Source organism: Syngnathoides biaculeatus, chromosome 19 (assembly GCF_019802595.1).
Source record: "Syngnathoides biaculeatus isolate LvHL_M chromosome 19, ASM1980259v1, whole genome shotgun sequence".
NCBI classification, from domain to species: domain Eukaryota; kingdom Metazoa; phylum Chordata; class Actinopteri; order Syngnathiformes; family Syngnathidae; genus Syngnathoides; species Syngnathoides biaculeatus.
The window spans coordinates 4341953-4369897 of record NC_084658.1 but is presented as its reverse complement, the minus strand read 5'-3'; the positions used below and the strand labels follow the sequence as shown (position 1 = coordinate 4369897).

The window sequence follows — 27945 nt, the reverse complement described above, 5'->3', positions numbered from 1 at the left end:
GTGGGCTCCAACACTCTCGTGACCCTTCAGGACAGTCTGATGTCATAAGCACTCTGGAGAAGGTTTTCGTCCAAGATATCCCGGTACTAGGCCCCATTCATTTTTCCTTGAATTGCAACCAGTCATCAGGTCCATCCGGCTGAAAAACACTCCCACAGCGTGATGCTGCGACCACCATGCTTAAATGTTGAGGCTGTATTGGATAGGTAATGAGCAGTGCCTGGTTTTCTCCACATATGGCGCTTAAAATTAAGCCCAAAAACTTCCATGTTGGTTTCATCAGACCAGAAAATTGTATTATCACCATCTTGGAGTCCTTTGGGTCTTTTAGCAAATTCCATGCGGGCTTTCATGTCTCTTGCACCGAGGAGAGGCCGCTCTGCCATACAGCCCCGACTGGTGGGTTGTAGTGGTGGTCGACATTCTCAAACTTTCTCCCATCTGCATGTCTGGACCTCACCCACAGTTATCTTTGGGTTCTTCTTTACCCCTTTCACCGAAGCTATTCCTATCTGATTACTGAATTTGGCCGGATGGCCACCTCCAGGAAAGGTTCATCCCAAACAACTTCCATTTAAGGATTATGGAGGCAACCGTGTTCTTAGGAACCATAGGTCCAGCAGAATTTTTCGTAACCTTGACCAGAGCTGTGCTTTCCTGCAATTATCTTTTTGATGTAATCAGTTATAGTGGAGAAAACAAGCATTTGAACACCCTGGTCTATTGCAAGTTCTCCTACTTAGAAATCAAGGCGGGGTCTGAAATTTTCATCGTAGGTGCATGTCCATTGTGAGAGATAATCCAAAAAGAAAAATCCAGAAATCACAATGTATGATTTTTTTAATGATTTGTGTGATGGAGCTGCAAATAAGTATTTGAACACCTGTTTGTCAGCTAGAATTCTGAACCTCAAAGACCTGTTAGTCCGCCTTTAAAAGTCCGCCTCCACTCCATGTATTAACCTCAATCAGATGCACCTGTGTGAGGCCATTAGCTGCAGAGAGACACCTGTCCACCCCATACAATCAGTAAGACTCAGACTTGTAACATGGCCAAGACCAAAGAGCTGTCCAAAGACACAAGAGACATAATTGTAGAACTCCACACAGCTGGAAAGGGCTACGGAGAAATTGCCAAGCAGCTTGGTGAAAAAAGGTCCACTGTTGGAGCAATCATTAGCTAAACATGTACACAACATACACTAAGACGTCATGGATTGAAATCATGCATGGCACGGAAGGTTCCCCTGCTTAAACCAGTACACGTCAAGGCCCATTTTGAGTTTGCCAATGACCATTTGGATGATACAGAGGAGTCATGGGAGAGTGTTTTGAGGTCAGATTAGACTTAAATGGAACTTTTTGGTCATAATTCCACTAACCGTGTATGGAGGAAGACTAATGATGAGTTCCATCCCAAGAATACCATCCCTACTGTGAAGCATAGGGGTGGTACTATCATGCTTTGGGGGTGTTTTTCTGCACATTGAACAGGAAGACTGCACAGTATGAAGGAGAGGATGACTGTGGCCATTTATTGTGACATTTTGAGGGACAACCTCTTTCCCTCAGTCAGAGCATTGAAGATGGGTCGTGGCTGGGTCTTTCAACATGACAATGACCCGAAGCACACAGCCAAGAAAAGCAAGGAGTGGCTCCGTATGATATATCAAGGTTCTGGCCTAGCCTTGCTAGTCTCCAGACCTAAACTCAATGGAAATTTTTTTGGAGGGATCTGAAACTCCATGTTTCTCAGCGACAACCCAGGAACCAGTCAGATCTAGAGAAGATGTATGGAGGAGTGGGGCAAAATCCCTCCTGCAGTGTGTGCAAACCTGGTGAGTAACTACAAGAAATGTTTGAGCTCTGCAATTGCACAAAGGCTACTGTACCAAATATTAACATTGGTTTTCTCAGGTGTTCAAATACTCATCTGCAGCTGTATCACACAAATAAATCGTTAAAAAAATCATACATTATGATTTCTGGATTTTTCTTTTTAGATTATCTCTCTCATAGTGGACATGCACCTTCGATGAAAATTTCAGACTCCTCCATGATTTCTAAGTGGGAGAACTTGCAATATAGCAGGGTGTTCAAATACTTATTTTCTTCACTGTAGTTCTTTTTGACCTCATGATTCCCATTTCCTCTGACTTCCACTGTGAGCTGTAAGGTCTTATGTAGACATGTGTGTGACTTTCTTTGTCAAGTCCAATCAGTATAAATGATGTTTTTTCATGATTTAAGCAAATTATTGCAACATAAAGTTATTCATTTAAAGGGATCTGAATACTTTCCATACCTGGTGTCTAAATGATTTGCTGAAGCACCTCAGCAACACACATATGTGTGGATAAGCAATGATGCACATCTGTGGATGGAGACTCACCACGCCTTATGCATCCCTGCTCATTTTTGTGAGTCAGAACGGATATCAATCACATTCCACAACCAATTTCAAAGTTAACTTTAGCATTATTATATTGCTTTCCAATTAGTTTTAGAAATTGTTTTAAGAACTTATTGTTACAGTAGACCACTTCATATTTGTACTTTGGTAATATATTTGCTGATTTTTTTTCTGGAAACTATTTTATTTGCAGGAAAACCCACTCATTGACATTTGTCTGTAACCTGCAAAAATACATTTGCAATTTTTTTTATTTTCATGGCAAAGTACTGTCAGTAGTGTTTGGGATATCTATTGTATTATAGCATCTCTTGAATTGAGACAATGAACAGATACTGTTGACTGAAAACTAGGCCAGAAAAACACTCAAACACACTTCTGCTTAAACAAATTCCACGGCGGTGTATGTCCGGAACTCTCGCCGACACACACTGGCTCATCAAATCACAAATCTGACCAGTAATGTTGGATTTCTGATTGGACCCTCTCTCATTGACTGAAAGGATAAACACGGTGGAAATTAATGATAGTGTGACTAAACAGAATCTACATCTGTGGAATCCCAGCAACAGCTCATCAGAAATTTGCTCAACCTATAAACTGTACAATTACCAGTTTTTCTTGTCACTACACAGATCCAACAGTTTTGAGACATTAAACACTGAAGCACACAACAACTAGCGACCTAAGCAGGGACCTTTCCTGCCAGCACAGGCCACTTTATGGACTGTAACTCTTCAGTTTTTCTGTGCAGTTAAATCTTTATTTCTTCACACCAGATACCACGAAATACGAAGATGATGAAACAATTTACTTTTTATCAGTGTTTTTAAATAAACATGGGGGCAGGTGGTGCAAGAGATATGAATATTCTTATTAATAAATTGAAAATCTCGGGTAGTGTAGCAGGTGATATGTAGTCTGTGTTTTGTTTTCCCATTAGCATTGCTTCTGCGAGAAATTAACGTTTAGTCCATATTCAGTTTGCAGGACTGACATATTAATGAAAACATCGCATAGTACAAAAGAAAGGCTAGATATTTGCAAACATATGTAACAAATGAAAAGTGTGTCAAGAAAGCGCACCTAATGTAAAGACAGTGTACCTTTACTCCACAGAATGTGAAGGTAGTCTTTATCCAAAGGCTGGTTCAAGATGATCAGAGCAATTCTCTGTTTCCCTGTAGTCAGAAAAAGCGAACACCATGGATATAAGTGTGGAAAAAATAAATAACATTCAAATGAATAACCACACTTTAAAGAACATGGTGGTGATGTGTGTTGTTTGATACAACAATTAAAAAAACCTAACAAAGTAAAGTTTCAATATAAACAATTTTCTCCTGTCCTCCTCACCAACACAAAAAGGATGGTATTCAAAACTGAACAAGTTAATCTTGTTGGAACTAGTTGTTCGTGTGTGCCCAAACGCTGCAGCATTGTACAATACCACCCCATTGGCCTGAAAGCAAGACAGTCAAAACTTACAATACCGTGGCCTTGATAGCACACATCTGCGATTAAATGATAACATGTCCCTTTAAAAAGCACCTGAAATAAAACAACAAATGTCAGCTTGTCACTTCCTCCGCGTCTAAGAGCATCCATGCTCCATTGTCAAAGTCCCTGTCACAGGATAAATCATTTCACAAATCTAGTTATTTTACTCCTGCAAAACCTCATCCATCTTGCCTCTAATTGTTTTTCTGTGCCTCCTTTTCCTCCACTACTAATGGAGATCCCCTCACTGCTACTTTGCAAAACTAGAGCTGCTCCAATAGCCTTAATGAGATAGATTATAGCACCACCACTGACTCATCCCCTCACCTTCATGCTTTATTACATGTTTCTTCCACACTTGTGTTTGCTGTTATAAATCATTTCCCATGCAATTTGAAAGTTACATTTTTTTGTCAAACAGTGGATCGTTGAAAAATGTAATGATTGTTATGCCCTTTTACTCCTGAATATATGCATGTATGTAGTTTTGGCCAAACTGGTTCCTTGTAGCATTTCCAGTTTAATGGCCTCAAGTGGTACAATTTTAACTTCAACACATTTCTGGAAAAATTTGTCACAAATGTCAAGCCCCTTGAACAGTCTTGTTTGATATCATTTGTAATGTTTTTTTGTGATGCCACCAAAAAACATGTCAGTTATATTGTAGACAAAAGGTATGATAACCATAGAAGCAGTAGATCTTAAGGAAAGCACCCAGATGTTTGTGTTTTTATACATCCTGCTGACCGATAGCAGTGCCTAAAATATCCACCATTATCTGTGTTAAGTTCCATTGTCCAGACGCTGCTGGGTGGGACCTCGCTGTGCCCAGTCTCCACTATGTCCGATCTGTGGCCAGCTTTGGGGTGATGGCCAGCAAGGTCTTTCGTAGTTCTGCCATGTCGTCCAGGCCCTGCTAATGTCATTGCCGCTTCTCTTCTCACCCAGTCTTCCTCACCTTTTCTTTGCACATGGCCGTACAACCTCAGACACAATCTCACCACCACGCCACCGATTGCCTACACTCCCACACCTGCTTTGCAACTCCTTGCTTTTTTTAGCCTAGAAAATGTGACACTCTTAAAGCAAATTCCTGTGAAAGTGTATGTCAACACCCAATGCACCTTTTTGGTAATATTAGTTAATATCAGTTTTTTTATTCAGAATTTGAATCTGAAATACGTTATGAAGGAAACTATTTTATTTTTCGATTATCGACAACAAATTATTGCACATTGGTGATTCCACCGGAAAAACACGACAACACAGCGGAATTAGACGAGCTGCAAAACGTCACTAAAGGTGACAACATGTTGACCATTGGAGTACATTGTGAGAACAACAATGAATTTTCAAATATTTCGATCGCTGAACACTATTCTGAAGGCTCCCACAAAGACAGTGAAGAATACGAGCTTCATAAAGGTGTTAAAGGTTATCAATTTGAGCCAGTTAGACAGCACACACGTTCGAAGGGAGACGAAATGGCTGCCCATGAAATTCCAGTCAGACGCAGGGAGCACCATATGGCTCGTGTTGGAAACAACGATTGGTTAGCATTTGTGAAGTTCTTGTTTGGTTTAATCAGTCATTAACTGGTAAATAGTAAAGACTTCGATATCCTGAATGAATATACGAAGTTTTCGGTCTTGTTTTAAAAATATGCAAATGCCGTATATTTAGGAAATAGTGACGTGACTTCCCTTCATTGCCCAGCAAGATGAATCTGCCTGTGCTTGTATGACAAACTATCAGCAGTATGATGTGCGTCACTATTTTGCGTGTACAAGGCTTGTTTATTATTGCACCAAAACAAAGAGAAGATGATAACGTAGTCCACAGTCTAAGTTGGTATATTTTCACAAATAAGGATTTCAATTAACGAAATCTGTTTAAAATGGTGTCAAGTTAATTTGAGAGCAATAGCTGGTCTTAACTTGCTTCACCATCAATGTAATTTCATGTGCTAAACTGTTGCCATAACCAGACAGTACCCAGACCCGTCCAAACCCCATTTCAGTCACGATTTTTTCAAGATGTCATGAGGAAAACCACATAATTTTTTAATGACAATAGTAAACTGGTGTTTTGTGGTTTTGTTTGGGCACTAAATGCTTAAAATACAAAAGCAAAAGGGGTAGATGGTTATGTTTACTGGACTGGTATGGGTGTTTGAGGATGTAGAAGTTTGTGAATTTGAACAGATTTTATTTATTTATTTATTATATCCACAGGTGTGCGTGTAAATGGAGCATTCTATGCAAAAAACAGAAGAGTTTTTGTTGCCATGAGAGACAACATATTCACCATAAAATAGCAGATTATCCAGACCAACTACAGTGCATGACGACGCACCCAGGATTTATTGGCAGTCTGAACCCGTGGGTACTGGAGGTTGCCTACTTACAATTCCAGGAACAGTATTGGCAGTAACTGAAATTTCCACAAATAAGAGCTATTTTTGGGAAGAAAAAAAAAAACTATATTTCTCCTAATCAGCCCAGTTTTTTGCCATTTACATTCATCCATCCATTTTCTTCATTGCTTATCCTCACAAAGGTCACAAGAGTGCTGGAGCCTATCACAGCTGTCATCAAGCAGAAGGAAATGGAGATCCCGACTGGACATCCTGGAGAAAACGCTCGCAGGCATGGGAAGAACATGCAAACTCCACGCAGGTGGGCTGGGATTGAACCAGAGTCCTCAAAATTGTGAGCAGCATTTGTCCAATCAATGCTTGTTCTAACAAAGTCCCATTCTGGAAAATTGTCAAATTTTCAGGTTAATGCAACATACTGCTTATAAACAGCTTGTGAGATGGTGTTGGGAGATTTTTGGCAGAAATAACTGCATGCCACTTCCATCCTGCTGTGTGTGAAAAATTAGTGACACCTTTCCTGATTCAGAGGGCCAAGAGTACACCAGATTCATCCCAATTTTTTTTTTTTGTATATATTTGTATATGAAGTAAACATACACCACAGAAGTAGAATCATAGTATTTTTTATTGAACTGTATGATTATATTTTGTATAAATATGTTACACAACATAACCACAGAATTATTTGGTCTTTCAACAAGAGTAAATTCAGAACACCTGAGTTTGAAATCCATGTTGCAGTATTCTCTCTGCTCTCGGAAAGATGTGTTCCGTCATGAATAGGCACTTCAGTCTGGCAACTTTTGGAATGGACCAAAGATGGAGATTCAGCACCTGCTGGTTTGATGTCAACATCTTGTACAGAAGATGCTTCCTGCAACATCTGTAATAGAAAAATAAGGTTCAAAGTTTATAAAATGATGAAAAATTTATTGATAAAGCGTTGGCCTCACAGTTCTGAGGACCCAGTTCGATCCCGTCACTGCCTGTTTGTTTGCATGTTCTCCCCGTGCCCTCGTGGGTTTTCTCAGGGCGCTCCGGTTTCCTCCCACATCTCATAAACTTGCATTAATTGGTGACTCTAAATTGCTCCTATGTGTGATTGTGAGTGCGACTGTTGTCTGTCTCCATGTGCCCTGAGATTAGCTGGCGACCAATTGAGGGTCCACCCCTGCCTCCTGCTCGGTGACAGCTGGGATAGGCTCCAGCACTCTACGCGACCTTCGTGAGGATAAGTGGCAAAGAAAATGGATGGATGGATAGATGGATGAAGCACAAGTTTATTTCATTCTAGTTAATGGTTCACAAATTGTTTTTGATAAGTTGCAAACAGGTGTCCTGGGAGTGACTAGAATGTAATACTGCTTGTTTTAATGTTACATAATATTTTATGAAAATGAAAAAATACCTGAAACAAAATTAATAAATTAAAAAACAAAAGGTTTGTATCCATTATCCATTTTCTTAGCCATTTATTCACACGCGGGTCGCAGGTGTACTTGAGCCTAACCTACCTTTTAACGGGAAGAGGTAGGGTACACCCGGAGCTGGTTGGGAACCAATTACAGGGCACATCGAGACAAACAACCACACTCAAAATCACATATAGGGGCAATTTAGATTATCCAATTAATGTTTTTGGGACGTGGGAGGAAGCTCACTCAGGCACAGAGAGAACATGCAAACTCCACACATGGAGGACTGGGATTGAACACAGGTTCTCAGTACTGTGAGAGCAACGCTTTCCAGCTGCCCACCGTGCCGCCATTTCTACACATTGATTATCCTGTTTTTCCAGTTGCAATTGATCAAAGTATCTGCGGTAAGAAAATATTTTTCGCTAAGTACGACGTGTGCTTCTATTATTCAACCATTTAAACAGTGTTCAACGATTTCAGGAAATAAAAGATTATCAACATACCTCCGCAACTTGTTTGTTAACAAAAGCTCTTTGCTGCTTTAGTCCTTTGTGTTGGGGGGCCAAGCTTGTCGAAGCGTGTCCAGAATCAGGTGAAATGTTCATTGCATGTGACAGAGTGTTGACCGGGTTTGGAAAAATTAGCCCTCTTCGTTTGCACAAAGCTTACCCACTGTCTTGTGAGGCTTGGGTCTTTGCGAAAATAATGCACATTGTGACCAGAATTATTCGAATTGTGACAAAACTAAACCACACACGTTCACCATTGTGCACATGTAAGTAACACCACCGGTTCGCCTTCAGTGACGTCAGAGGCTCTGCCGCCTCAATGTGTCGTTTTTCAGGTGATGGAAACTAGGTCAAAGTTCGCTTACTTTCATTCAAAAACATATTTTTTTGAAAAAACATCTAGCAGGATACATATTTTTTGATAAAGTTGAAGATATAATTTCATCCAGATAAGATAATTTGCATTAGAAAATACACATTACAATCTCTTTAAAGAAATATCAATGTCAAAAGTCAATCAGCTTCATTTTCAATTCTTCACAAGTACCAGACATACAAGGAAAACAAATTTGGATTTCTTACCACGATGAGGACAAGTCATTTATAACACTAATATATACAGTAAAATAAGTAAGTGCAGTAAGGAAATACACATCTCAAAACTAAATTAAAAACAAAATAGGATGCACAGTAGATGAGACTAGTGGTAACTCGAATTCAATCTTTCAGATAGGAAATTGGTCAGAGGTCAGAATCAGAATCACAATCAGAAATGAGCTTTAATGGCCAAGTACGTAACAACACACAAGGAATTTGTCGGTGTGCCCTGGTACGACATTCATTTTGAGTATGGAGAAGAAAAACAAACAAACCAACCAGAACGAAGAACAATTGACATTCAATTATTAGGGAACTATTTCTTATAAGAGTCACAGTTGTGCAAAAATGCAGTCTTCTAGAATTTTGAGAGGTTAGAGTGCATCAACCCCCCACATTATGTTAAAGGAACATTTCGTCCAAAGTAATAGCAATGTGAGCACACATTAAATGCTAGTAGATGAGGGTTCAGTGTTGCCAGAGTTATCCACAGATTTCACCAAGAAATATCTCTAAATTGGAAAGGTATTATCAAAATTCCTCTCTCGCACAGACATTCCAATGAGCCGGGCTGGAAAACTGACAGTCAATCAGCGTTTGCCACGCCTGCAGTGCTTTCTGTTCTGATTCTCCATTGCTCGTGGATACGTTTCACCGAACAGAGAACGTCCACTGTCTGGCATTTGTGGCCGATTTTTGTGAAAAATAATTACAAAACAAACAAAACAAAAATAGCATAATGTTCAAGCCTGTGCATTTGAGTCAGAATACACACAGGGGGAATTTGACATGTTGGGGGGGGTAGTGAAGAAGAACAAAAATCCCATTATATGGACAGCAGAGATTTGTTTGATGCTTTTCTGAGGAGTTGGTTTAGATGTAGAGAGCAGCAGCAGGGGTGGCCAAACTTTTTTACCCCAAGATCTACTTTTCAAGCAGCCAGCCTCTCACGATCGACCGGCAGCAGTGGGGTGGGGGTGACTGTGAACGTGCACATGTGGTGCAGGCGGGAAGTGTTGAGTGCTAAGAGTCAATAAAGCGAGTATAACAGCGAGTCGATGCTCCTTGTTATTACTACTCTCGTCACTGAGCAAACAACAAAAATAATAATGTACAAAGTTCAAGCATTTGAGACAGAATACACACAGGCGGAACTTGGCATGTTGGAGAGGGGGTGTGACGCTTACGAAGGAGCGCAACACTCACATAACATGGAATCCAAAGATGTTCCAGACAGGCTCGTTTCGAAAGACTAGTGTTCGTGTTCTCTTTGTGATCTAATGCCAACTGTGGCGGAATGCCAGTGTTGTAAGTTTGAAAAGGTCGAACAAAAAAATGGAGCGCATTGGAATGAACTTGGATCACAATCAACATCTCTGCATAACATTAATAATGGATACTAGACAATAGATACGAAGTTGTTTGTTTGGACGTAGACGTGTTACATATCAATTCACTTATGATCCATGACAGTCTGATAAAAGGACCACTTGTACATGCAGTGGAAAATCGGTGAGTACACATTTTTAACGGTCTCGGAATCGTTTGTGAATGCTATATGAATGGTATGTCCAAAGTTTATCAAAAATGCGAGCTTATTTTCTGAGTACGGCGTAGGACTATCTAATGGTTTATTTATATCTGGAATATAAAAAGCAAGAAAAAAAATTGAGACTTCCCTAAAGTGATTACACGTGTATATCCATCCATCCATTTTCTTAGCCAGTAAGCTGCACGAGGGTCGCAGGAGTGCTGGAGCCTATCCCAGCTGTCAACGAGCAGGAGGCAGGTTACACACACACAGACACGGGGAGAACATACAAACTACACACATGGAGGTCCAGGATTGAACCCAGGTCCTCATAATTGTGAGGCCAACACTTTACAGCTGCGCCACCATGCCACCTCATAAAGTATGTTTTTAATTGTACAGTACCAGCATGAGAGGCTATAGGTAAGTGGCTAATAACAAGTGATGGTTAGATGCGTGCAAATTTCTCCGGGTGATGAATGAGCCTCAACTGTGACAGGCACAGCTTTATCCTGTCAGGTTGACCCCACAGAAGGTTGACGAAGGACAAATTTGGGTGCATTTTCTCAGTTTCGTTGCAGTTTGGTGCACAACACGTCTGCATCTTGGCTTAGCTAAAATGAATGGTCTGTAATGCTAAGCAAAGGCGACGTCAGGGAGGGGTTAAGGACGTTTCTTCTCGGACTTGCAGTGAAAGCTGGCACATATCCAGATTTTGCTCGGATTTCAAAAATGTTCTTTATTTTCTTTTTTTTTTTTCAGTTAATGTCCATAATATATGTAATAATAATATTACTTCACATTGGAGGGTTTATTGTACATATGAATTTTGGGGAGAGTCTTTCTTTAAGTTTTTACAGTGTGCCCTTACCAGTTCACCATTATAATTGGGCAACTCCAGAGTGGAAAAGAATCCAAAAAGGATTCGCAGCAGATCCCAAGCTTTGCATGGAGGCTACCTCGATATCTCGTTGGAAATTGTCAACCTCGCACACCAGCTCAGGTTCCTTCCTTGCCAAACAGGTGACATTCCACGTCCCTAAAGTCAGTTTCTGTAGTCTGTAATCGGATCGCCAGTGTCCCCACTTTCAGCCACCACCCAGCTCACACTGCACCTGACCCCTGTTGCCCCTCTTCCAGGTGGTGACCCCAAAGGAAGGGGGACCCCAGTTACAATTTTGGGCTGTGCCCGGCTACCTGGCGCTCACCTTTGAGCTCCATCTCCAGGCCTGGTTCCAGGCTGGGGTCCCAGTGATGAGAGTTTGGGGCAAGGGAAACTGATCTCAATTTTTGTTATTCATTATAGGGTTGTTTTTTGGAGCCCTGCTTTGTTTGTTACCTCACCTAGGATCTCTTTGCCATGGGTGACTCTACCAGGGGTGTGAAGCCCCTGACAACTTAGCTCTTAGGATCATTACAAATACAAATCCCTCTAGCGAAATAAGGTGACAGCCCAAGGAGGGGAAGTTTAGTATGTCTAATTATTATGATTATGATATCGGATCAGACCAATATGGTTTTCGACCAAAACTCACATATGCAATATCAGTTTTGGACCGGAAGGGAAAATGTTGGGTCAGGACATCCCTAGATGGGACATTTATGGGATACTAGAATAGTAAAAGGATTTTACAGTGTATGTAAAATGTGTGGTATTTTGATGAAAAACATGTTAACACTTTTAACACTCTCTTTGTATTGAGAGTGCTGTATCCTATGCAAATGAGACACTCCTCGAATCACCCACCTGCCCCCTCCTGTTGAGCATGCTGAAGTCTAAAAATGTGTCACTATATAGTATTTAGCAAGTATTCAGCCTACTTTTGGAGCTCTTTTTTTATTCAAAAAATCAACTCGCAACAAGAGTCGGTTCTTTTTTTTTTCCAGCAGAAGATACTCACCCATTGAACATAGCTGCACTTGAACAAAGGCACTTGATGCACACCACGTTTTTATTGGTGAAATGAGCATTTATTTCATCAGTTGCAAAATTAGACATGATAATTTAGCATGTGGATCCATATGGCCCAAGAAGCCAAAACATTATCAAATACAAATAACCTCCCAGCAGCCCAGGGCTGACTACCCCACCACACCAACAATTTTGCAGAATAATAATTTATGTGCCACTTATTAGAAGCTAACACAGAAAACCCTACTAGCTAATGCTATTCTGTCCATCCTAGTCTGTTGCTCTGTTTGGATTTTGACTTTCAAATAATAGTGTTTCTCTGTAGTCTGGCCAGCACCCATCTGAGGTGCCCAGTGAATAAACTGAGTTTTTGGAGAAATTAGCCGCATTGTGACATCACAGTGGGCCAAAAGCCTGAACAGCTCTACGACACATCTCTTCAAAAACAAGATATACAGTACTTCAGTGCGTAATGCCACACTTATTATGTGTGCAGCTACTTCAGAGACATAATTATTTATATAGAATACTGGGTTCCCTTGCTTCTTGGCGCTTCACTTTTTGCAGATTAAGTGGTTCGCAAGTTTTTACTAAAAAAAAAAAAAGCAAAAAGAAAAACACGTGAAAAATACAGCCAGATTGGCATATTTCAGAAAGACAAGTTGATACAAGACGCGTGATTTGTTCCCAGCGCGACTTGGCCAATGCGAGCATGAGTGGCTTATCCCATGAGCTGATTGGTTGCGCATCATCGAAAACCTCACCCAGCAACTTCCCTTGTCCCACCCATTTCCTTGTTTTGCCTGTTGCCTCGTCCACGCTGTTGACAGTCTCTCATATGTAGTGTATCTTGGTGTTGTGTTCATGATAACTTTTAAGCGATAATGGATGAAAACAAGGCTTTTTTTGAAGAGGAAGCCAACGCGTACGTCTTCAAGGACTATCTTTACGATAGTAATGTGGCAATGCTGCAGGTGAGTGAACTTAAAGCCTCTACGAGCCTCTTCTCCGCCATTGTTTGTGTGTGTGTGTGTGTGTCTGTGTGTGTGTGAGAGCGAGAGAGAGAGATAGAGAGTGAGACGGTACTCCGCAGGCATGTGGAGCAGTGAGAGGGAGAAGAGATAGACACGCAGCAGGAGCAGTTGCTCGTATCTACAGTTTACAAGTTTAGTGAGGGCAAGCGAGGAGTAGTGTTTAACCCTAGAGGACCCACAGGGTCACATATTACCCAGTGTAATGAAGGGCCCACTGTACAAACACAACCCACCACAGTTACTCTTTTTGCCGTTAAAGCCCAACGTCTCACATGTGTCAGCAGTAAATCCATTGTTTTTTGGTATTTAAGGCTATCTGGCTCATATGTGACCGGAAGTAAATTGGTAAATTTTTCCAAATGTGATGTTTTTGTGTTCCTTTAATGCTTAGTTTAGTTAGTACAGTACATAAAATTTTAAAAGAGGATTTGGATGTCTTGGGTTCCCAACTGTTAAGAGAGGACACCTTGATTCTGAGTGCCTAAAGGACCTAATAAAGCCTTCCGAGCAGCAAACCAGTGCTTCGTACCATTATTGTTCCCACCACCAAGGCATCTCCCCTGCGTTTCCCGACCACGGTCAGGCGACTGTAGCAGGAAAGATTAACAAAAGGTTTTATATTTAAAGATTTAAGTAAATACGTGTACAGTTGTAATCTTAGTCTCAAATACATAAAGTCTAAATACTGTTTACACATTTTAATCACTATAGTACCCAGATACACATACATGAAAATTCCTGGGGTGTGTGTGGGGGGGGAGGGGGATCCTACTTTGCGTTTTTTACGTTTTCCGGGGGTTCTGGTCCCCATTAACCATGAAAAGCATGGGATTACTGTACATGCAATTCATAATAATTCAAATAATACAAACTTTATTTATTCTTAATTTTTAATGACAACGGGTTGGAGTTAATACAGGGATAAAGATGGTTTTACTCTCACTGGAAGCAAGGAACAAATGTCATGATCCTGCTGTTCCAGCCCGGGCTGTGCGGGTGCCCGCACGGTCTTGCTAATTGGGAGGCACACACCTGCGCCTCATGCGGGCTGATTATCCCGTGTATATATAGGACCTCGATGACGACTGGTGGTCGGCCAGATCGTTGAGGTTCATATCCTGTTCCAGCACTCTCGTATCCCTGATCGTCAACCCGTGTGTACCGACCTCCACCTGTTCTCCGACCGACCCCGTAAGCCTGAGTCCCTTGACACTTCTGCCTTCCTTGATCGAGCTCCCGTGTACCGACTGCTGCCTGCCCACTCACCTGCTCTCTTCGCCCGACGTCCCAACTACCGCTGCTGCACCTGACTGCCTGCCCGATCCCCGACCTTCTAATAATGAACGTTTTTCCCCAAACTACCTTGCATCTTCCGTGTCCTCCTGCATTTGGGTCCTACCTCCGTTCTAATGGGTCGTGACAGAACGATCTGGCCAAAACAGGACCCAGCAGGAAAGACCCGGCGTCGCCGGGACCGATGCAAGGTAGACCGTCTGCCGGAGGACCAAGCCTGTCCGATCCGGGTAGGCTCCATGGCGTCCTCCGCTTCCGTGTCATATGCTCCACCGGAGAGCTACGAATACGTCCCAACCACGACCCGTCCGGCACCGCATATTCTTCTGGACTCTGACTTTTTGGACGATGAGGAGGACCTTGATTTGTATGACCGGCTGCCTGAGTACGACTCCGATTATTTCGATTAGGAATCTCTTCGCCCGATCTTCAATCCCGGCCAGTTTGTTTCACTTCCCCGCGTTTCCAGCACCCAAGCGTCTTTGCCCGGTAGGTCCGAGTACACCAACCCGTTTGTGGGAACCCGCTTAGCCATCTACCCGGGACCTCCGCGTGGCGGCCAGAGGAGACGCCCCGGCCGGACGCTCCCTTGTGCCTACCGCTGAGCAGCAACGAAAATACCGTCCTCCCACTCCTCGCCGGCAACGGTGAAACCGGCAGACCCGCAGCTGGTGGCGAAGCTTCCAGCCCAGAGGGAGGAGGAGCCGCCAAATCACGAGGTGTTCTGCCCCAAAATGCGGGCGGAGATAGAGCGGCTGAACGCCAAATTGGCGGCTCTCACAGCCCAGGTTTAGCAAGGATTGAAGAACCGGCCAAGCTACGCTGACGTCGCGACTACTACTGACTCGCTACTGACGCAGATTCACGCTGCAGTGGGAACGGATCCGTCACCTCGCCAAGCGCACGTTGCAGTGGGAACGGGTTTGCCACCTCGACACGCCAACGTTGCAGTGTCGACGGACTCGTTACTGACTCTTGCTCACGCGGCACTGGCAACTGATCCGCTATCAAGCCAGGCGCATGTTGCAGTGGGAACGGGTCCGCCACCTCGACACACGAACGTTGCAGTTTCAACGGACTCGTTACTGACTCTTGCTCACGCGGCAGTTGGAACTGACTCGCTCCCGAGACATGCCCACGTGTCAGTTTCGACTGACTCTCTGCCTACTCTCGTTCACGTCGCCGTGGGAACAGATCCGCCACCGTGCCACGCCTGCGTTGCTGTTTCAACGAATGCACTGCAAGCTCACGTGGCAGTGGAGATCGACCCGATGCCGCCTCACGTTGCTGTCCAGGAGGTGGCGACATCTCCGCAGCCGCTTCTCGTCCGTGCCCAGGAGTACCGGTGGCGACGGGCCTGGGGCTGCTCCACGCTCCTGCTTTGTTGGCGACCGGTCCGCAGTCGCCCCCCGTTCCTGCTCCGACGGCGACGGGCACGCCCATACGTTCCGGTCCAGGAGGTGGCGATGGTGCAGCCGCTTTCTCACGTTGCTGTCCAGGAGGAGGTGGTGATGCCACTGCCGCCGCCTTCTCACGTTGCCGTCCAAGGAGGTGGCGATGCCACTGCCGCCGCCTTCTCACGTTGCCGTCCAGGAGGAGGTGGCGGTGGTTGCGCTGCCGCCTCCTTCTCACTTTGCCGTCCAGGAGGAGGTGGCGAAGGTTGCGCTGCCGCCGCCTTCTCATGTTCCCGTCCAGGAGGAGGTGGCGATGGTTGCGCTTCCGCCGCCTTCTCACGTTGCCGTCCAGGAAGAGGTGGCGATGGCGCCGCCTTCTCACGTTCCCATCCAGGAGTACCAGCAGCGACCAGTCCGCGGCCATCCCACGCCCCTGTCTCGACGGCGACAGGAGCTGGGGAGTTCTGATGAGCCACCCTGGAGCTGGAGAGACTTCGGGATGGCTGTGATGGTGGCGGTCATGGCTCTGGTCCTTCTCTCCGTCATCTTCTTCGCTCCTGTTGGCCCCCAGCCGCTTCATGACCTGAGCTCCTTGGTGACCAGTCCACAGCTGCAGCCTGGCCAAGCCTCGGCGGCGACCAATCCATGGTCGTTTCGCAACCACATCGTGGGAGGTCCTCGACCGGAGCATTTGCCTGCCTTGGCCTGGTTCCTGCTTCGCCGTTTGATTCCTCACCGCGGTCGACCACCCGAATCCCCCCGTGGGGATCCTGGTGCTTGGCGTCCGGGTCGACCTCCTGACCTGTCCACCCGGACGCCTCGCGTTTGGTGGCGTGGATGGCCACCAGACTGGGGTTTGGGGGGAAGGGGGGCGTTATTGGGTAATAATGGTACATAAGGGTCTTTTAAGGGCCAATTAATGCATGTTTTTAGGGATGTAGGAGGAAACCAGAGTGCATGGAGAAAACCCACGTAGGGATGGGGAGAGCATACAAACTCCACACAGGTGGGGCCAGGATTTGAAGCCTGGTCCTCAGAACTGGGCGGCCAATGCTCTGAGCAGTTGCACCACTGTGCCGTAAATGAAACAACAAATAAACAAACAAATAAATGAGATGACTTTTTCAATAACCTCTTTTTTTAGGATTTAGGATAGGATTTTGCATTGTTCAAAGAAATGTTACCTTGGGGAGTACTAGGCATAAAATCACCACAAATACCGTACACATGCCAAAACTCACAGCTTGAGCATATATTCCAGCAATTGGCATTTATAACTTAATTTTGGAATTTAGAAGTTTTACGTTGATTATAAAGTTCATTGGGGAGCTTCTTTTGTATTATCTGCCAGTCTCCACAAGTATTTCCTCTGCGACATTAAACAAAGAAAGTAACACAAATGTATTCTATTTCGAAGAATGTCTAATCCAGTTTCATTCAAGACAGAGAGAGACAGACAGAGAGAAAGAGAGAGAGATTTTTTTTTTTTTAAAACAAAATAATGTATATTAAGTAAACTTTCAATGTCGTGATGAGGCTGGTGTTTTAACTTTTTTCTGCATCTTTTGAAGTATTATTCACACACAAAGTGAATCAACATTTCAAATTTTGGACAATACAGACATGTTTCTGAGGACCATTTCACTTATTTGAGTAAAATATTTGTGTTAGGAGATAGTTTGCAGACTGCTGGCAGATGCTATTGATGGATTTTTAAAGAGATTTTAGTTGAGTTGGGGGACTGCCCTGGGTCCTTTACTTGGGTGTCCCCTTGGCTCGGTCCCACGCGGGATGGGTATGGTGGCTTGGCCAGTTGGGGGGCCAGGTCCACCCTTCCTCAATGTGCCACCTCAGCAACTCTGTAGAGCAGCTAACATGCGTTTGATGGTGTTCATTTACCAATATGTTCCATCGACACGCTATAGGCTTTAATTGCTTATGATAAAGACTACTCCTAATAATCAGAGTCAAAATCAACCGTATTGGCCAAGTGTGTAAAAACACACTAAAAAATTTTCTACGGCAGTCGATGCTGCCCTGGTACAACATTCAGAACAAAGAACAAGAAACTAACAAGAACAAAGAACAAGATACATTCTGTTAATCGTAACTATTCCAGATAAGAGTCATAGATGTGCAACAGTCTTCTTCATTTAGAACAGATAAGAGCGTGTTAGCACCCCACATTATGCTAAGATATCTACTCACAGGCTCTTACAGGTGTTTATCACCACTATAAAAGTATCCCATGTCATAAACAGAAGTTTTTGAAGGCAAGGAAGCCATGGCAAAATGTGGACAACCAAAGTGGCTAGGATAAAAAAATTAATTTCCAAAAGTAAAACATGGATTGTGGAAACACTTAAATACAGTGGTACCTCTACTTGTGAAATTAATCCGTTCTGGAAGTCATTCTGCAATATGAATTTTTCGTAAGTAGAAGCACATTTTACATGTAAATAGCCTAATCCATTGCAAGCACCCTGACGCCGCCAACAATAAGCATTCAAAATACATCATGTAAAGAATAATACGAATTATGTTAATTTACCTTTGGCGTTGAATGACTATGCGAAGAGAAGCGTGAGTGAGAAGCAAAAGGCATCGTGGAGGACGGAGGAGAAGGCAAACGTTTGACAGGTAAGAGAAATCCTACGTACAAATGAATGCACGCACAGCACTTAATTCAACTAAAGTTTCTTGAGCCCCATGGTGAAGAAAGAAGAATAAACTTGCAAAAAAATTTTAAACTCTCAAAGAAGTTGTACTTCACCAATGCTAGCGCTGTCACACGCTAGCATGATTATGTGATGCTCAACTGACCAAGGGGAACGAAAAGTATCATGGGGAAAGATTGATGTCCCTCTTAACTAACGGGATGCCAGGAAGATACTACGGCCATGGCCAATGAGAGAGCAGTTCTATCGCGCCACACAAGCCAAGATACAGGATGTGCATCATGGGTAAAGACAGACGTCCCTCCTAGCCAATTGGATGCCAGTGAAATGCTACAGCAACAGCCAATGGGAGGGCAGCTGCCCCAAACCAAGATACAGGATGTTTATGTTCGATGGAATTTGGGCGCTGCAAATCCAGCACTCATTTTTTTCCTTTTGTAACCTGAATTTTTCGTTACTAGAGAAGTTTGTAAGTAGATGTACCACTGTGCCACATTGACAAAGTCCAAAACTTAAAGGAATGTAACACTAGGGAACAAAGAAGCAGTTTACACAGCAATTCCTGAATCAGTATCACCGGAAAAATTATCTACCCACCCTTGAGGACTTGTCAAGTACTAAGAGTATGCAAGAGTATGTATAACCTTCATATCCTGGTCACGACCTCTTCCAGCCCCTTCCCTCAGGTAAGGCCTACTAATCATTCATTCATTCATTTTCCTTACTCCTTATCCTCCCTCAGGTCGCATGGGTGCTGGAGCCTATCCTAGCTATCTTTGGGCGAGATGTGGGGTACACCCTGAACTGATCACCAGCCAATCGCAGAGGACATACATAGAAAAAACTGACTCACATTCACACATACGGCCAATTTATATTCTTCAATTAACCTACTATGCATGTTCTTGTGATGTGGGAGAAAAAGGGAGCAAACGGAGAAAACCCAACACAGGCACGGGAGGACATACAAAGTTCACACATGAGAGGCCGGATTTGAACCCGGGTCCTCAGAACTGTGAGGCATATTTGAGTACTTGTACACTGTTCAACTTCACCATCGATTAATGCAAACTAAAACTAGCAGACATTCCAACAGCATCTTCCCTCTTGCCATTAAATTGCCAGAGACGAAGCACACTATGTTTTTACGTCTCAAAAGTATTTTTTTGTCAAACTGACTGTTGTCGTACTGGAGTGGCTCCAACTATCATAGACAAATTCCTTGTGTTTTTGGCAATAAAGCGATTCCTGATTTTGAGTTGCAAACCATGCTGGTTGCCATCCTCTTTTTCCACACTTTATCAACAACATAATTAAAATTAAATTCTGTTTGGAGGTCCTTCCATTGTTGTTAATGCAGGTGGCTTTTTCACACTGGCAAGTGTGCAATAATGCAGACTGCGTTGCCAGGTTGGCACAAATGACCATCCAAAACATTTTTTTCTTTCTTTAAAAAAAGCCCGCCAATTCGAGTCAAGTCGTAAGTATTAGGCAAGCAAGTGATAAGACTTCACGTGCACTTTATGGTTACATAAATATGGTGCGTATCATTTAGGTATTTTAATACTGCATCCATTATTTGCAGATTTTCGTTATTTGCGGGGGGTAAGGAACTTAACCTCCACAATACCGAGGGAACACTGTAATCGGACAAGCACTGTTTGTAACAGCTATGCAGACAAAATACTGAGGTCAACAATAAGGCTTGTCCAACTTTCCTCAACAGTGTACAATACTTTAACTGTTTAGAAATAGGCAGGTGGATAAGTGATGCAGCTGTAGAGTGTTGGCCTCACAGTTCTGAGGACCGGGGTTCAAACCGCCTTTGTGGAGTTTGCATGTTCTCCCCGTGCCTGCGTGGGTTTTCTCCAGGCACTTCAGGTTTCCTCCCACATCCCAAAAACATGCATTCATTGGATGCTCTGAATTGCCCCAAGGTGTGATTGTGAGTGCAACTGTTGTCTATCTCCATGTGCCCTGCGATTGGCTGGCAACCAGCTCAGGGTGTACCCTGCCTTCTGCCCGATGACAGCTGGGATAGGCTCATGCACTCCCGGGACCTTTGTGAGGATAAGATGATCAGAAAATAGATGGATAGAAATAGGTAAGTTTCACTAGGGAAGTTGCAGCAGCAAGGCATGCCTGGAATGAAACTGGAGGATCACACAACGACAATATGCCTGTTTCAACTGAATTAATCATCAGAAACCTCTTATCTCAAATGCATCATGAAAAAGCCTGCTTTCAATATAGATTCACAATATAAACAAGTCAAACAAATCCAAACGCATCTCACACTTGTTTTTGTCACAAAAATGTCAATGATTTGTTTTGGGGGTTTAAGTCCCTCAGGATAGTGTGTCGGCATAGGACTGGGAGGAAAAGCACGAAGAAATACAACTCTCAGTATTGTGAATAAATAAGAGTATTTTTAATTGCATAAATGACACAAACCAACTTCTGATTGTGTCGCAAAGGCAGGGTTCTTCTCTATCCATTCTGACTGACTGTGTGTATCTGTTTGCAAAATGGAGATGGCAGTTTCAAAGGAAGTACCTGAGGGCAGCAAGCAGTCCAAAGGTGACAGATCCTCATACATGACTGCAGCAGCTTGTCGTCAGTCAGGCAACTCACCAGGAACTGAAAAAAAAAAAAAAAAAAAAAAAAAAAAAGAGTACAGTTCTCGAGTCACCTTGCCTTTTTTTGCTCTTTGTCACATGCTGTTTCACTCCATTTTCTCACATCTATCAGGAAATCACCAGTGAGGAGTGGAGAAAAAGTGAGTCAAATTCACCACAATGTAGTTGTAAACGCTTCTGAATCAATTAATACATTTGAATTATCCATTTATATATCACAATGTTGGTGGAGAAAAAGTCCGACACGAGTGCAATGGTTGTGGGACAGTCAATCTGGCGCCATACTGTTGTGTGAGTAAGCAATAGGAATAGCCATACCACACTATTAAAATTAATACTGGTATTTTTATTCAAGTATACAAGAACATTACTTTCCTTTCCTTATTGTTGCTTCTCTCACTAGCACAACTAATATATATTTAAGTCAGTCAACTAAGGGTTTCAACCAACTACCCAACACGTCGACTTTACTAACTCTGTTACAGCTTGAGGTCAGTTTAATCGTCAATTTCAGAGTTAAGCAACACCATGTTCACAATTCAAACAAGCAGCAGCCACCTGAGTGTGTGAAATTATTCTATTAAAAATGAGACCAGTAGCCCAGTCACTTGCAAAGTCTATCCTCAAATATAACAAAATCATGAGTGGTATGTGCATCCATCTAAAAAAGGTGTCGACTAATGCTAGCCAACTAGTAGCCTCAAATCCTCATATCTGCTATCAGCAAATGCACCAAACGTCCTCCAGTAAAAGTCAAGAGACAGAGAATATACTCGAGTTCAGGGACATCATACTCATTTTAGTTCAAGGGAAATATTCACCCCAATTTGATCTTGATCGGGCCAGACTAATACAAAGTATATTTCTGGCCTCATGAGCCATAGATAATATTCACATTTATTATTATTATTATTTTGTGTAGAGGCCCCGTAGCTCAGTGGTTAGAGCACTGGTTTGGAAAACCAGCGGTTGTGGGTTTGTATCCCACTGGGGCCTCCACTCCCTGAGAAGGGTTGCGTCAGGAAGGGCATGCGGCGTAAAAATTGTGCCAAACATATGTGCGTTCATCTCAGATGACACGCTGTGGCGACCCCGAAAGGGACAAGCCAAAAGAAACTCATTATTATTATTTTGTGTATCTAAAGTTTCTCAAAACTGAGAGCAATTTCAAGATTATGAATCCATATTCATTTACACATGAATAACTTTTACATCACAGTGGCTATATATACTCTATGTGCCTTTTATAAATTGTGATCTAGAACAGGGGTTCCCAGATTTTTTTACTCCAAGATCTACTTTTCAAGCAGCCAGCTTCTTGCGAGAGACCGACGGTTTGGGTGGGGATTGATGATGCTCCTAAACAGTTTGAAGTTTTAAGTTTTATGTTATGTTGCCTCCTATATTTAAAAACTAGAATTAGCTTTTTGTGAACTGTACTGACCTTTCTCACTCGAAAAAGAGAAAGTCTCATCCAGTTTCACCACTTTTTCTTTGATTATTCACATACTCCAACAGTCATTGCATCTTAAAACAACAGCATTTCTTTTTTTAACTTTCTCCATTATTTTCAAGAGTAAACATGAGCAGCATGTCGAGCTCCTCTTTTCTCTACATTGCCCAGACTGTGTTGCTGACTAAAGCAGCTGTAACATTTGCAATTATCAGTGTATGTCTTTAAGAGCGGCGGGGGGCGGTGTAAGGTAAACTAGGAAAAAGAATGTGTGGTGGAGCAGTGGTCATTGTGAGAGAAAGTTCCGTGTGCTGCCTAAAAGAAACCAGTGGCTTTTTCCTTTCATTTTTTACAGTGCGTATGTGAATTGTGCCATTGGATGTAGCAACCAGTCATCCCTTACTCATCGAATCACATTGGAAAATGTAACAAACTGAATAGCTGTATGTTTTACTTTCAATTTGCATTGGATTTTTTTTTGCGTGCAACACAGAATATCAGTGTGAAGAGACCGCATCAGCGGTGCGCAATTGCACATGCGCTCAGTTTAGAGAAAATATTGGCTAACGTCTTTTTTTTTTTTTTTTTTTTTTTTTTTGGGCACGCTGTCCGCGATTGACGCATTGAGTACCCCTGATATAGAAAAACATTTAACATTTAAATACATTTGGAAATAAACTTATCCAAGTCGTTTGTCATAACAAGATGTCATATTTTAGCTAAAACACAATGTCTTGAAGAGAGGTAAATATTAATCTGCACAACAAATTAGCAGCCAATCTCCCTTTATTAGTATGCATCACATTAGCTTGTACATCACACTAAAAATGAGTTTAAGATCTTCCTTGTCAGGGGCCCCAGTCACAAAAACATTTTGATAAACATGTCTCACTCAACTTCACAAACTTTTTAACTGTACATTTGCACATTAAATTATTTGTCATACAATATATAATACAGGTTTCATTTCTGCAGTCGAAATTTCTTACAGCATACATGGATTAGAAACTATTTTCATTCCTCTCAGCTGCGAGTCCCAACATATCGACTTCTCAGGTGCTTGTAACAAAATAAAATAATTGGTTTCAAAATAAAAGTTTGTACGTTATAATGAACTAAAGGTTCATTGGGCAGGAGGAAGGGTACACACTAAACTGGTTCCCAGCCAATCGCAGGGCACATGGAGACAATCACACTCAAAATCACACCTAGGGGCAATTTAGAATCTCCAATTAATGCATGTTTTTGGGATGTGGGAGGAAACCGGAGTGCCCGGAGAAAATCCATGCAGGCACGGGGAGAACATGCAAAATCTCCACAGGCGGGTCCAGGATTTGAACCCTGTTCCTCAGAACTGTGAGGCCAATGCTCTACAGCTGTGTTACCGTGCCGCTCAATGAGAAACATTTGTTGGGTAATGAGATGTTGTGACATATGCTTCTCTTTTGCATTTTTTATTTAAAAAAAAAAATCAATCTTCTTATATTTACATTTTAATGATGGAAATGTGGGTCATTATAAAATATATATATATAAATAACCGCAATGTATTAATAAATAGTAATTAAATTAAATAAAATTGTTAGGTGGTGTAGGAATAATTGTGATCATAATTATCATACATTTGCTTCCAATAAAGAAATGGTTTGCTCTGCCCTAGATAATGTGGCAGCCTCCTAGCAGGAGATAGCAAGGACAAAAACAACTAATCATCAGAACTGTTAGAACTGCTGCCTGTTAAAGAAATGATGACCACACATCTATTCAGCAATCTTCCACACATGCACACGCACATGAACAAACCTTCACCTTCTTTCAAACTGTTTTGCCTGTCGTCTCCTTTTTGTAACATCCATGTAAATAAGGGGCGTCTTAAAACTAAATAAATAGAGGTGCTGAGGAGAGGATAATCAGAGAGTGCAGTGGTGAATTGTACGAGACAGTTCCTCTCCTCTCTCCTCGCGAGACTTGAACTGGTGTCTTTGCTACCTTTTTTGTCCTGTTTAATGAATGATTGGTGAACCTGACAGGTGGCAATAATTTTCCACACCAAATCAATTCATGCAATCATTCTAAATATTTCAGCATCATGATTGGCAGAATATCATGATTTGCTGTAACACGAGACAGTCAACATATACAGAAAAGAAGAAACACAGACAGGCACACTTCATTGAGCATGTGATTTTTTTTTTTCTTTTTCTACTTTAAACATGGCCATGCAGAATGGTGGACCTGTATGTCTTTTCTGATTGAAAACGTTTGCTGTGCAACAGGGGAGTTTGAAATACTCCCTCTGCTTCGTTTTTATTTTATTTTTTAATATTCTGATGTTGATTAAAAATGCAGCTGGAGAGTAAAGGGTTTACAGAGACAGGCAAAAGGACAGACTGGAAAAGAGGAATTAGGTGCGGGAGCATTATAGTTGTCAATATAGGTATTAAATTATTAGATTAGATTATTGTTCCCACGAGTAACGTTACAAAAGTCAAAGTGTGTTCTTATGTGCGGACATTGAGTATATGCAACAACTAACCAAGAGGACAAAAAGAAAGGAAATCAGGTTGTCACTGCATGAATAGTACAGAAACAACTAACAAAGAGCAAATACAAAAGCATCATAAACGTCAAGGAATGAAAATTTTAATTTAATCTAGGCAAGGGGACGGGAGGGAGGACGCAAGGACCTGAAAAAGTATATATATATATATTTATATATAGTGTCTTTGCTGAGGAAACTTTCACGTCTAGTCCTTTTACTTCAAACACAACGTTTCTATTTCTTTATCTTTATATATAGAAAATTAAAACTAATTGAATCCTACTCACATTTTGTGAAGCTGGCAGAGAAGCTGTATGGTGAATATTCCCAAAAATATCTCTCAGTCCTTCTTCCCACACATCCCACTGAATTGATCATAAAATAATGAATCGTTAAAACTCCGAGTTACTTATTACTACACTGGAATCTTTCTGAGGTTTCACACCAAGAATATTGTTAGCCCAAACGTGATTTTCTTGTTGAATGGGGGAACTTTAAATTTAAAAAAACGGAAAAAAAAAAAAACTAAAAACTGCATTCTCGTGTTGCAACTGGTTCACCCCTAATCTAATTGTAACATTTCAACAGGAAAGATAAACATGTTGTTCGGGTAAAATTCATAATTTAAAAAGGTAGCATGACTAGTAATTTAGAATTAGCCCAAGTGCAAGTGTGCACCGCAGTGTTAATGATCTTCTGAGCGACAGCGCGCACGTCGCCACGGCGTCTCTAATTTCATTTATATTCCACCCACATAGGATACTATATATCACTCGGTACAAAATGATAGCGGCGTTCCAATGTGAATACTGTATTATAATTATTCCGGGAGGGACGTACAGAATAATGGTACTTCCGCCATTGACCACGTCAACAGTCAACGAAGACAAGCAAGAAAGCTTCAGTAAAAGGGAAAAGTGGTGTGATTGTTTTACAGGGACATCTAGAGGCCAAAGATGGATGGACCGTTTCAGATGGATTTCCCTTTTTTTTCTCTGTCAAAATTTTTTTTTTTTAAATTGAACGTTGAACAAAGAAGAGTATAAAGTACAAACAATATAATTCACTTATAACAAATAAATAAAAATATCATTAGAAAAAAATAAAAACGTAATTAAAATAATTTAAATAAAACTATAAGGACAAAAAGTCTTGTTGCTAAGTTTCAATTAGTTCAGAATGTACAATATTTCAATAATTAATTTACTCTTCTGATTATTACTTAATTTAAGATAATATAAATAGATATTAACTTCAATAAAGAATAATTTCAATACTGGAGTTGATTTTCAAAATTTGGATTTGTGAATTTGAAATTTACCTAACAAAATATATAAGTTAATAATTTTGCACATTTTTATTTATTTTGACTCATAAAATGTAAAGATATTTTTGGGCCCAGTTGTAATCAGACGTTTTGTTTTACAGCAATTTTTAAATTTCTTTCCAGAATGTTATGGAAGCCTATTGTTGCACACCCAAAAAAAAAAAAAGGTTTGGTGTGGCAGCAATACGCTTCCATACTCCAGAGCAAAGGAATGGAATTCCTCTCACCTAATTCTCACCATTTAGCTTTTGATCTTATAAAGGCTGCTTTAACCATATCGATATATGTCCTGTCTATTTCTTCTTTAAATCTCTTCAGATTAATCTCTTCCCCTGTTAAATTATCCTTTTTCATTAATGAATCCAAATATTTCATGATATCAGTTTCTTTAGCAGCATTAGCTTTTTTTGATATATTTTCCTCATCTCATTGCTATTTCTCTTACTTTGAATTTGAAGTATTCCCATCTTTCCGAGTATCTATATTGCCTTTTCTTTTACCCTATCACAAAATGTTTTGTCATTAAGCAAATTATTATTTAACTTCTAGAATCCTCTTGTATTGTGTTTATGATGTTTAGAATCAATTAAATGAATCATAATCAATTTGTGATCAGATAATGGTGCAAAATCATGGTGAGAGTCTGAAACAAGCTGTATACATGAAGGTGAAATATAACATATACCAATTCTTGACCGCAATGAGTTATTAGTATCACTCCACTTTTTTCCTCTGGAAAACAGGACAAGCGGAAAGAAATACGGTCTATAGACAGTATAAAATCATCATTATGATCACCGCCAAGGATTAAGTGTGCCCTAATTTATTTTACTTAAATACTTTTGTTTGTTGCATAATTATACACACATATCTTTTACCTCATTAGTATTGTTGTAATTGTACAGATTACAAACCATAAAGAAGGTATTATCCAGTTTGAGCACCAGTACCATCCATCTACCCACATCTGAAAAAAGGGACTCAATAATGCAACGCTTAAAATGATTAAGGAGAATTGCTACCCCAGCTGACTGCTGCTAACCGTGACAAAAATAATACTGATCACCCCATTGTGTTTTCCAGAATTTCACCTCACTGTCATGTGAATGAGTCTCATCAAAATCAACCTTTTTTTTTTGTCTGCAGAACATAAAAATAGCTTTTCCTTTATCCTGAATTCCTCAAACATTTAGAGATATAATTTTTAAAGAACTAAAATTTGAGCATGTCATAGAAAAAGATGAAGAAAAAAGAAAAAAGTAAACTGGACATCTGTTAAAAATATCTAGAAACATATATTATTCAATACAAATACTTGGAGCGGAG

General features: G+C 41.4%; 1 protein-coding gene and 1 non-coding gene across 12 annotated transcripts in view; one reads left to right on the top strand and one right to left on the bottom strand.

The window, feature by feature from the left end:
* tpk1 (thiamin pyrophosphokinase 1) overlaps nucleotides 1-26197 on the bottom strand; it is a 108420-nt gene extending 82223 nt beyond the window's left edge. For 5 of the 11 annotated variants that reach the window (XM_061805160.1, XM_061805162.1, XM_061805169.1 and 2 more), the window contains exons 1-3: nucleotides 26133-26197; nucleotides 25580-25657; nucleotides 3519-3593 (exon numbers count right to left, since the gene is read on the bottom strand). In XM_061805160.1, coding sequence (XP_061661144.1) covers nucleotides 3519-3593; nucleotides 25580-25657; nucleotides 26133-26154 — 175 coding nt within the window. In that variant the 5' untranslated portion in view covers nucleotides 26155-26197. The other 6 variants (XM_061805164.1, XM_061805165.1, XM_061805163.1 and 3 more) reach the window with 6 other exon arrangements.
* On the top strand, nucleotides 22221-22293 carry trnas-gga (transfer RNA serine (anticodon GGA)). Its single transcript has one exon. It is a non-coding gene; the product is annotated as a tRNA-Ser (tRNA).
* Nucleotides 26198-27945: the final 1748 nt, after the last annotated feature.